Source organism: Motacilla alba, chromosome 3 (genome assembly GCF_015832195.1).
Source record: "Motacilla alba alba isolate MOTALB_02 chromosome 3, Motacilla_alba_V1.0_pri, whole genome shotgun sequence".
Taxonomy (NCBI): Eukaryota; Metazoa; Chordata; class Aves; order Passeriformes; family Motacillidae; genus Motacilla; species Motacilla alba.
Window position 1 is genome coordinate 43,512,342 of NC_052018.1, and position 12,148 is coordinate 43,524,489.

At 40.5% G+C, this 12,148-nt stretch overlaps 1 protein-coding gene across 2 annotated transcripts in view; it reads left to right on the forward strand.

Annotated features, from left to right (window-relative positions):
- LIN28B (lin-28 homolog B) overlaps positions 1-9,311 on the forward strand; it is a 97,621-nt gene extending 88,310 nt beyond the window's left edge. Inside the window, exons 4-5 of one of the 2 annotated variants that reach the window (XM_038133330.1) lie at positions 1,211-1,252; positions 5,781-9,311. In XM_038133330.1, the coding sequence (XP_037989258.1) occupies positions 1,211-1,252; positions 5,781-6,150 (412 nt within the window). In that variant the 3' untranslated portion in view covers positions 6,151-9,311. The remainder of the gene's footprint in view (positions 1-1,210; positions 1,253-5,780) is intronic. The other variant, XM_038133329.1, reaches the window with a different exon arrangement.
- Positions 9,312-12,148: the final 2,837 nt, after the last annotated feature.

The following is a 12,148-nucleotide window of genomic DNA, read 5'->3' on the forward strand; positions in this document are numbered from 1 at the left end:
GTGAGCATTTTTATTGTATTTCATCTTTTTTTTTTTTTTTCCTTTTAAGAGGTTATCTTTTTTTAAATTATATTTCTGTTAAATATCTCAAAAAGCTAGTAAAGCACAGGAAATTTTCTAACTGAATTTCACTGAAGAATGCCAGCCTGCAATTAACTTTCCCAGCATGTTGCCTCTGCACAGTGTTTTGCATGAACGAGAAGTTCAGGGTAGCAAATAAACAGAGGACCAACACAAACCTAAATGTGGCACCAGTGTGCCATTTTCTGCATTGATAATATGCTGTTTTACAACATTCTTGATTAAAAATACGTACAGTTTTAAAATCAAACTGATTTTTTTTTCCCATGGATTGGTAAATGAGGGTGCTAGTTAGGTTTTCTGCCTCATTGTAAGCCTGCTTGGACAATCCATAAATGCTCTGATGAAGATTGTAAATACTCCTTTCTCTAGTTTATTTACCAAGATAGTTTCACTTGACCTTAATTATTGTTTCAGTAGTATTTCAGTATTCACTACTTTTAATTCTAATACCTGTTTAGAGTGTTTTCAAAGTTAGCTGTATTCTCTCCTGCATTCAGCTACAGCTTAAGAATTAAAGGTTGCTAAGCAGAGCGGTTTAAACCCCAACAATGCACATGCGAGCAGAAACATCCCATCCATTTCCCTGTCAGAGAGGGCACGAGCAGAGTTTGCATTCCACTCATCTTCTGTGTGTCTTGTTAGCTCACCAAAATGCTTTGGGTTGAAAGGAGCTGCAAAGACCATCTAGTTCCAACCTTCCCTGCCATGGGCAGGGGCACCGTCCAGTAGACCAGATTGTTTAGAGTCCCATCCAACCTGGCTTTTCAAGCTGCAACAAAGACGACTTGAAATTAGTAGATCCTCGATAGTCCCGAGGATCCTTTCTGAGGATCCTCCAACACCTGCTGAGATGTTGGAGGTCTTTCTCACTTGTCCCAGGTGGTACCTGAGTAAGCACCCTGAGCTTTTTTAAGTGTCACATCCAGGTAGTGAGAAGCATCCTTTTGCAGTATTTCATGGCCTTATTTTCAAGACAAGTCACTGAAGCCTTAACCAGAGGAAATCTTAGTTATAGCTAAGACGCATTTTTCTGTTAGATCATGGAGAGTTTAACTTCCCTTTACAGCCATTTACAAAATAGAATAATTGAAGTGATCTGCTGTCTGTTCCATCTGCCTTTCTCTAGGTATGTTGTGAAAGTAATGGCTGAAAAGGACAGCACATTTAGGTAAGATTTTAAACATTTCCTTTGGGCTTTAACTGCACAGTTGCATTCAGGGTATTGTGACAGTATCTCATGTGCACACGCTGCTAGAATTCCATGCCGTTTTTCAAGGCATTAATGTTGCAAGATGGAGTATTGTTAGTCAAGAATCATTTTTTTTTTTGTAGTCTGATAGCATTCAGAAAGGAATAACAAAAGAGGAATTGGTGTGGGGTATATCCTGGTGAATTATTTTAGTCTTCCTCTGACTGTACCCCCTTCCCTCCCTTTCCTATCCCTGTTAGATGTTAACCCCTTATTCCCTGCCTCCCCTCCCCCATGTCATTCACTAGGGTAATTTTACAGTTTTTTTCTCTCAACAGATAACAGTCTGGGGTTACACATATTTTTTTCTACTTGTCATATGTATTGGATTAGCATCTAAATTGTATTATAAAACAGCTCAAAGAAGCAAGCAGTTGTATTTTCTCTAACTAGTGCTGCTTAACTCATCTGAGTTGTTACTGTGGAAAACGTTTTTGCAAGGCAAGGGTATTGTTGTTTTAAAAAGTTTAGGGCTGGGGTATGCTTCCTGAGTAGGAGTATCTGATTGCTGGAACAAGGAAAAAAGGCTAAAGACTAGATGGTATTATTTGGTTGTGAAATTGAGTACTTCTAATCAATTTCAGTCATCAGCTTTTTGCAATTAATACAGCATATTTTATGTCAGAATCTGTTCACTTCTGCTTCTTCATGTTTCCTTTAATATGTATAGTTTTATGCAATCACAAATCCATAGTGAAGGAGAATTTAGGAGGTTTTCTTAACCTTGCTATATGCTCTCTTCTTTCTTCATTAGTGGGTATTATTGTTACAGGGTTTTTTTTGAGAGTATTGAAAGATAATCCTAGACAAGTTCCTCAAGGTGTTCCTTGTTCCTCTATTAAGATGTTCATCTTTTTTATATAAAAAAATCACCCTGATTCACCTTCCTGTCAGTGCTGTAGAGAAGAAAGGATTTCCCGTTAGGATAATTGCCATCTCTTTATATTTCTGAGCCTGAAGCTAGCTAGCAAATCATGGGAGCCTACTGTGAGAAAGACAATCCTATTTGAACAAATCCTTCTTACTTTTGTTCTTCATAAGTGCTGATTCTATTATAATTGCACATTTAAGGGCTTTTTGTGTTTTATTCATCTCTCGGTAGAATTTACATATAAAGTTGTGTTTAAGCTAACATACATTCTTTCCGTAGTGCTTCAGAAGAGAAGAGATACTTGCTATGGTTGCACTAATCTGGAGTTTCTGAGAGCAGAGTGGAATGAGAATTGGCCAGTTTTCATGGCAAGAGTCAGCTTGTGTATTGTTCTGTGTATGTACATAGGTGGAGATGTGACTATGTGAGCTCCCATGTGCACATCGTGCTCTCAGCTTCCGTGATGTTGTAACATAAGTACATGCAGCAGAGAGGAGCAAAGGGCTGAAGTGCTTGGGATGAAAGGGTTAATGCCATACCTTAATGCCTGGGGATGATGCCATGCTGTTATTTGTGAGCTCTGAGGTGGCTGACCACTTCCATTTTGGGATAAATCCCTTGGAAAGGGAAGGCGTTTCAGAGTGAGGTGTGATCTGTTCTCCTGGTAAGAGTGATTGAAGGAATGAATTAATAGTTAAAAGAACTGAATAAATATCAACCTCCTCTGTAAGTCCAGGCACACCCTGGCTGGCTCATATATGCTCTAATGTGACACTTTACTCAGATGCTTGAATTGATTGGTAACAAAAAACATCTCCAAAAAACCAAATCAGAGTTTAATCACAACTGCTTCTGATAAAGTTTTTCTTTTACAGTGACATTTCAGTGGAAATTTAAATAGATGCAAGGAATTACAATATGTTGCAGATAGGATGTATTGATTGAGAATATATGCAAAGGGCGACAGAGGCTGCTTGAGTGGAAGCAGGGGCCCTGACAGCAGGTTCTTTGCAGATCGGTGAGGTGAAATGGTCCACTGAATTGGATAACACAGAGCATACCATAGTGACTGATTAAATTGATTTGTCTGTGGCTACTGCCTATCCTGCTACTGAGGCCCTTTACCCTGTTTTCAAACTTTTTTAATTTTTTTAACTGTTATAAACAGATGTGATATTAAGGGAGAAAATAAATGTGCTGATGCATTCACAGCCATAAAATTCCATATTCTGAATTAAGATAAAGAACACAATTTTCAGAATGCCTACACACTCTATGCTATACTGTGTTATAATGCATTTATCCCAGGAACAAGTACACTGCTAGAAACCAATGACAAAGGTAATAATAAACATCATTCTCTAATATAACCTAAATTACAATCAGTACCACATCTATGAATCCTTAGATGTATTCATTGGAAGGGGAGAAAGTAAAACAAAGATCTTTACTTGCTGCTCTTGTTTCATTTCTGTAATTGTAAAGCTTATTTCCTCACTACTTTTTTCAGAAGATGTTTAGACAGCTTGTGGTGGAAATGCAACTGAATGCCAGTTAGGAAGACTGAATGCTAAACATACTGTCAAGTGAGGGTCACTAATTTGAAAATACCTGCAATGCTTTGGCAAGAAGTAGTCAGAGAGATAATGTTTTGATCTTAGATCAGGATGTTTGGATTTTACAATGTACTTAGTATGTCATTTCCCTTCCTGTCGTAGGGAAATCAATATTAAGTGATAATGGGGCTGGTACATGTTATTTTCTTTGTGATTCAAGGGAAGCTTTGTTAGACTGTGTTTGTCTTCATGGGTTAGTCTGTAGTATATGCAGACAGAGTAGTGTAAGCACAGTCTTCAAAGTCCACTGAAAAATCACATCAAACTTCAGTGCAGTGGTGACATCAAAATGGAACCAGTTCACCTAAAATATGTTATTGCAGTTGTTGTAACAGTGCAGAGTTCATTGTACTGGGCTTGGTTTCTTCGTACTCATGTTTAGGGAAGATAAAACAATAAATCACAATTTCTGAAAGGATAATGAAGTTCTATTCATTATTTAACTTCTTTAAATTATTGGTCAGTCTTGTAGGACATGATGGCATTGCCATGAACAACTTGTGCTGTTTTTTCATTTACCTGTGAAAATGAAGATACAGTTGGTATCTAGCTACTAGTGATGAAGAGATGTGAAGTGGGAGGTGCCAGGGATTGTTTCTTGGAGTGGAATTATGAACATTGATATTTCCAGTCTTTTAAAAAAATTACACAGGTTTTATCAATAGCATTTCTTTGCAAGATAAAGCAAATACAGTAGGTGACACTCTGGCTGTACATAAACTTTGCTTGGATTAAACTTCTTGATACTGTATAAACTAGTAGGGACTACGAAATACTAGGTGAAATAGTCAAATGGTGCTTTGTTACTTTTCAGGAATCTGAAAATATAACATATCTTTATGTGGGCTTGATCCAGAGCATGTTGCAGTATTTCGTTCATAGTTAGAGTTACAGTCTTTTTTTAATCCTTAAGTTGACTCCACAGACCTAAGTATTTGTGAAATATTTGTTTTTAATTAGTTGGTGGTTAAGGGAACGAAACAAAATAAATACAGGTTTTCTTCTTTCCAGTAATGTTTGAGTATTAGAAATGAAATGTCTATGCATTCAGTGCAAGTTTTATAAAACAAAGAAACAGAAACCATACAAAAGCAGCCAAAGTCGAAAACTCAGTGGTGCACATAAGGTCACCATGCCAAAGGCGTGTAATTATTTCTTTGTATCGTATGTTAGAATAATGTAATCCAATAACTGGTGTTCCTGGTGTGTGTTACAAAGGATTCTGTAAGGAATTGCTGGAGAGTTCTTCAGGACTCCCCTGCCTAACAAGGTTAAATAGAATAGGTTTTGTGGCCTTCAGCCATTTCTGAGAATTGTGGGAGAAGCCGTGTCCGTGCGGCTGGAGGGGTCTCTCTGCACCCCTCGGCCCCCGGCAGCGCATCCCACGGAAAGCGGCACCGCGGCCACAGCCGTGGGCTGGGAGTTTTGAGAGGGAGCACACAAACACAGATTCACGACTCTTGCCGGGGCTTTACTGAGTTTATAGTGACTCGAACCCCTAAGTGCCATTACAGACCCCGTGGCCCCACTGGCCCGGAGCTTTGGCCCGCCGTGCCGGGGCTGAGGCAGAGGAGCCGAGGGGCCGGGCCCTGGGACAGTGCCGGACTCCGGGACAGTGCCGGGCCCTGGGACAGTGCTGGACCTCGGGACATAGCCGGGCCCTGGGACAGAGCGGGCCCTGGGACAGAGCCTGTCTTGGCTCGTGGCGGGCATGGCGCCCCTCCTCGGGCTTGCGTTTCCCTGGCTGCAGGCACCGCGTCCCTCGGGCCCTGGTTCCGGGAGCGGCCGAGCCGGAGCATCCCCGCTCGGCGCAGGGACAGCGGGACGCGGTCCCGGGGCAGCGGGGCGGCGATGGCTGGAGATCTGGTGCCCTCTAGCGGGACCGGGCCCGGGCCCGCGAGAAACCTTCGCGCTGGACGCTGCATTGCATAACTCCATCTCTGTCTCTGTTTGGTTTTAGATGCTACAACTGTGGTGGCCTCGACCACCACGCTAAAGAATGTAGTCTACCTCCGCAGCCAAAGAAGTGCCATTACTGTCAGAGCATCATGCACATGGTGGCTAACTGCCCCCATAAAACTGTCTCGCAGCAGCCCACTAGTTCTCAGGGAAGACACGAAGCCGAACCGCAGCCTTCCACTTCTGCTTTCCTGAGAGAAGGGGGAGGAACGCACGGCTTCTCGTCTCCATCGTACTCTCAGGAAGGCAGGTCGGAGATCTCGGAGCGCTCGGGCAGGTCACCCCAGGAAGTGTCGTCGAGTAAGTTGTCTGTGTCGCCTGAAGAACCAAACAGAAAGGGGCCTTCTGTTCAGAAAAGGAAAAAAACTTAATGCATTTTTCATAATGTTCCGTTTTTTTTTTTACCCTCTTGGGATGTCTACCTCATGCAAGTACAGGGGAAATAATTCATTATCAGTAGCTGACCTGGAATTTTAACTACTGTTGAGGAACTGTGAATGTTTTGTTATTGTTTTTTTTTTTTTTCCTTTGATAGACAAATCACTCCAGACAAAATACATTTGAGCAGGGTGCATTATGTTTTGCTTTCCATGTGTATGTGTGAGTGTGCCATGCGTGTGTGTGTGTATGTGTACATATCTATAAATATATATTTTTCATCAGACCATTCTCCAGATCCCACCAGACATTACTGTGAAGCAAAAGACACAGTACCCAATGTTCCTAAACTCATTCCTAGAACCTGTTTCCAAACGTGTTCAGAAAGCAAACAAGAAAACCCCATTTTCTGAAATTTCACTCAGAAACAAACCAAACTTGATAAACCACACAAAGAACTGAGATCAAGACTGTTAACGTCTCTTGTGAACCAAAGGATACCTTCATATTTTAAAGCTGCCGTATGGTACTAAAGATACTAAGACATCCCCCGTACCATCAATTTGAATTACTTCTTTTTTCATCTCCACAAAATATCAAAACCCCTCCCCGTGCCCAGTGCAGGGCAGTTTTCATGACTCAAGATGACTCTCATTGCCACCACCCTTTGATGGTGAGGAGTTTAAAGCTCCAGAAAAGACAATGAATGTGTAGTTTCTGTGATGGTTTCTGAAAACGTTTTGTTAAATTAATATGATTGTGACTGTAATTTAGATGTCTGTTGTGTAGGGGAGAATGTGTAAGTTGTTACCAAACAGACCCTTTTGAGTGGTGTCAGGATGCCATCCTGGCACCATTTGTATACTGTGAACATTTAGGGTACCTTGGTGGCAGTAGTAGCCGCAGCAGCAGCAATTTCTCTTGGTCCCAGGTAGTGTCCCTCGATTTGAAGGGTCTTCCCCCTTATTTCCTGTTGAAATACCATGGAGAGAACTCCCTAGAGATTTTTATTGTTGTTGACTGTTTGAGTTTTAAAGAAAACAAAAAGAAAAGCTAACGAGATCCTGGGCTGAATAGTTTCCTAAGACTAAAGGTTGATGGGCACTTGGGGTTGCTCAGCTGGCCTCCCTAGATGATGATACAGCATGGGTGCAGACCAGCCTGAGTGAAGGGACCTGCAGATTTGCCAGAAGCCCTGGGCATCACCTGCTTCTTGTGAACTGGGGGCTGCAGCTGACCAGCCTTGGTCCAGAGTGCCCTAGGACCACACACTTCTGTGTGAAAGAGGAGGAAGATTGGTGGCCTCAGAGTGAGACTCCCTGGGCTGCAGGCCTTGCTCGGGGTTAATAAGTTGGAGCCTATCAAAACTTCGAGTCGCTTTCCATTTGTAACTTTTGAATTACCAAGTCATACGTAAGATAACGTACTCTGACAAATCCCATTGTGGATGTAAGTTAATTAGAGAAACCTGTATAATCCTTAACATTGGCAATAAACACAGGCTGTTAAAGCTTGAAAGTGTCGGGTAGGTTTAAGCTCGGATAATCAAACTAAAGAAACAGCCTGCATGAAAGGCTACAGCGAGCCAAAGTCTTACCGTGGTAACTCCTCTGCAGCCGATGGTTACAACAGGTATGCAGCTGGCTCAGCGCCTGGCCTTTCCCCTTCCCACTTGTCCTGCCAGATGAGACTTTTACTGGTGCTGCTGCTGCTTCAGTGCACAGGTAGTCATCAAACTCCTCAGTGAAGGGCACAATGTCGAGAGAATTATTTTGTGTGAATTCCTTGCCAGTGTTTGCAAGAATCTCAAGGTTTGTACTGAAGTTCTCAGTAATGCTAATGCAAAGCTTACCTTTGACGATATTGAATGTGATATATCTATAGAGAACGTCCTTGCTTTACGTAAGGATAGTAAACTTATTTAAATTATGTAGACAAATCAAAGTGGCATTGCTTAACCTTCTAGTCGGTGTAAAAGCCAGGTTAAACAGCAAAGATGCAAAACTTAGGTCACTTTGAAAATATAAACCAAAGTTCCTTATAGAAATAGGCAACTGTGGATTTGAAAACTGGTCATTCCCTGTTTATATGTAAGAAGTTCAGAGCTGAGATAAGGAAATGTTTTCAACATGTGGATTTTTATTGGTGCTGTTTGAAATCAGTGTGCACCAAATTCAGACTGAACTGCTAAGAGCACATACCAAACCCTATCTTATTGTTGAAAGCTTAAGGTTTTATTTTTATATATTAGAATGTTATCACTGTTACATAACATACTCAGGACAAAGAACTTTGCTCAGGGAATATACCATGTAATGTTTTTTCTTTACAGAATAGTCTACAGACCTGCTTACTCAGAACAAACCAAATAGTCTTAGACCTTTTTATCTCTATATAAGTATTATGTACTGATATTAGTAACTACCTCTGAGTTGACGTAGACCTACGTTTCTGATAATCAGATCTCAGCATTTTGTATTATAAGTTCCTGTGAAATGATGAAGTGGTATTATGTACTGGTTGCTTATGTGAGCATTTGTGTCTTTACATTCACAGGGTCTGAGTTTTCAGAGATGCTGGGCAACCACAGCTCCCACTGACTTCCAGTCGGAGTTACTCGTGCTTGGCTTTTCTAGGAGGGGAGGGATGGGGGATGGGGGTGGAAGGGGAAGAACAAAAACACAAAAGCATCAAGCCCACTTTGTTTACATAGGTGACAATAAAATTATTATTCTGTTTACAGCAAAAGGCTACCTCATATCTACTGCATGAACACACCTTTGTGCTGCTGTGGCCTTAAAGGTGGCTGTTGATCTATGGTACATACTTTTTATCTGTACTAAATATGTGACTGTTAGTTCACCACTGCAGACATTATGGTAAATACTTGTTTAACATGCAGCATCCATTTGAAATTATGAGACCTTTCCAAACATTTCTTTGAAAGTTTTTATTTTTCTGTCCAAAGGATTATGGGCACTGTTCACGGGAATAAATACATCTCCAGAAGAGGCAAAAATGTACATGCCTAAGTTAAACATATGGCAGCATAAGCTGCAGCAGGTAACTACTTAGCACTGGGCTGCAGTAGGAAAAAAAAAATCTAGTCACACTCCTTCAATTGCCTGCTCCAAATAAGCAAAGAACCTTTTAAAGGAGGAGGTACAGTCTGAGGACAAAATTAATATTCGGCAGCATTCATTCAGGCTAGATTTCCCTGTATTCACCAGCCTGTCCTTGCCAGAGCACTCCACAATAAAACTTGTTTGAGTAGAAATGGTTCAAATATCTGCTCAGACAGATGTATTTTTCTCCTAACAGTAGTGGAGATAAGGTTAAACCTGAAGCAAGACTCTCCCTCCCTCCCCTTCCCCCATCCCAAAATGCTCAATGTGATTTAATTGTAAGGGACATTGTGAGATATTTTTTACTCTTCCCCAAGGAGAGGTCATGATATTTAATTACACGCTACGAAAGATAGGCCGTGAGGAAGACTTGTCTTTGGAGGAAGAGCCAAATAATTTTTGCTGCAGTTAAGGGTAGATCTGGCATTGTAATATACCATTTGCAATATTTTGCCTTTAGCCAGCTTTCAGGGAGTGCCAAACACCACATTTGGATCCTACCTCTTCCCGTTGCAGGCCACCTTTTTCAGCCATTTTATTCTGCACCAGTGTTATCCTGGAGTTCCTGCTTGGTTCCTGCTAACTTAGCTTTGTTAATAAAACCCCATTCAAAAAAAAGTGCTTATAGATCTTGTACCATTCTTTGTAAGAAGAATTATAAAAGAACATGGGAAATCGCATGGAGTCTTAAATTTAATTTAATTAATTTATCTGTAAGAAATGTTTATCATAAAAAATATATATGTATTCCCCTGTGCTAGATATAAAAGTAATTGGGAAGATGTGTACATGTGCAGATGCACTGATTTTAATTTCCTAGAAGTCTTAATGAGATTTGAGTATTGTTTTAGAAACAAGCAGAGCCTTGTTAAATGCATCGATCTTATTTTGCTTAGTTTTATCAACAGCCTCTTTAAGATCCAGTGGTCGTGTTACCCCTGTTACAACTGTTGACTGATAACAAGAGGTTGATCTATAACACACTTCTTTTTTCTTTTTTTTTTTATAAACCAGAGCTGTGTATCAGCAGCTGTGGCAGTATTTTTCTGAGAATGTTGAAGAGTAGCAAGGTATTTGCTACCATTGTCATTGAACCAAATGTATGAATATCTTTACAAAGGACAATGGTTTTGACTACCTCTTGGATTACTAAGTTAAGCAACAACTGTCTGACAAACATCACCAGACTGGCTTTAACTAGTATGTGTTGCTTGTGATAATAATAACAATAACCATACTAGAGACCAAAGTGAACACTGATTTCTATATGTCTTTAATACTGTGTCTTATCTAGTGTTTTTAAATTATCTTCTGTAGTATAGATTACCTCATTGTCCATTTTGACTTGTATGTTGTTTACAAGGTGAAATAAAAGAAAAATCACTTGAATTTTGTGTTGTAAGAAAAAAGCCTTGAGTTGAAGTTTTGAAAGTCATTTCACCTGTTTACTGTCTTGAGGGACTAAAGCACTGATTGCCTTTCTACATATCATGTATTTTATATCCTCATTTCATGCCTAATGTCTTTTTTTTCTGTCAGTCATGGATATTGTGAGGTTGAAAAGAATTACTTGATTAAAAATAAAACATATAACATTGGCATTTACAGTGAGCCTTTGAGATTTGCTTTATTTGCATGGTAAAAACACACTGCATGTCACTGGGCAGTTTTCTTTTGCACCTATGCTCACTTAGTTTTGGGATATTACTTCAGAAAAAACAGTTTTAGTTATAGAAGTCACTGTTGGGGGGAGGGAGAAATAAATTATCAATTCATACCTGAATCATGCTTGCAGTGCTGCAGAAATTGTACCCCAAAACCTATTCAGGTATTGAAATTAAACTGCAGGATTATAGCTTTTGGTAGTTATTCTCTGTGAGAATACACTGGACATTAAAGCTATCAGACATTTAGACATTTAGGTTATTATCTCCTGGAAAGCTTTTGGTATTTAAGCCTCATCCCATCTTTATTACTACTTCCATAATCTGTAAGCTTGTATATATCTATTTCATAGTCATTTAAACTGAATTGAAGAGGGGTTTCTTTTTAGAAAGAAAAGTGCTGTCATTTTTCATTACCTGGAAATTCCTTCTCTAAATTACATGAAGTGTTTTTAGTGACTTGGATAGCATTAGCACATCATTCTCTATTAAAATATTTAAGAACATGTATATGCCAGCTCCAGTGCCTCTGTTTTAACACACGGCTCTGCATGCAGTGATTAATGGCAAAATGTAACAACCTCTGCTAATACAAAGCAGAAAATATTTTTTTTCTAATTGTACAAACACCTTCATGAAAGGGTGACTATCTACTATTCTAGTCACAGAAAACTTCCATTTACTTCCCCTTACCTCACCCCTCTATTACATGTCCTCAGAAAAGAGTGAGCTATGAAGGTGTGTTCCAATCACACGTCCAGTCACTTCCAGTCGTGTCCCCACCTCACTCCCAATCTGTAGCCAAATGGTTTCATCACTCTCCTGAAACGTGGGAGAGGTGACTCGCAATCCCCTTGGCTGAGATCCTGCATGTGTCCCACTGCTGGTGACAGTCATGAGGAGTGAGGCTTTCTGTGAACCATCTGATGAGTGCTCTGTGAAGAGCACGGTTCACACCAGGTGCTTACATGAGCTCCTGGCCAGCCTTACCCCAGTGTTTCAGGGTGTGGAGGGGACACCTTGGGTATGCCACCACCTAACTCCTGGAACACCCTGCAAGGTGACACAGGCAGGAGGAAGCCACCTCCGGGAGCATTGAGCAGCTCTGGCCATGCACAGATGTGGGAAACCCTTGGAACAAGTGAAATGAAGAAATCTCTCCAGCAGTGTCTAACATTGACTGAGACCAAAGCACCTGTAAA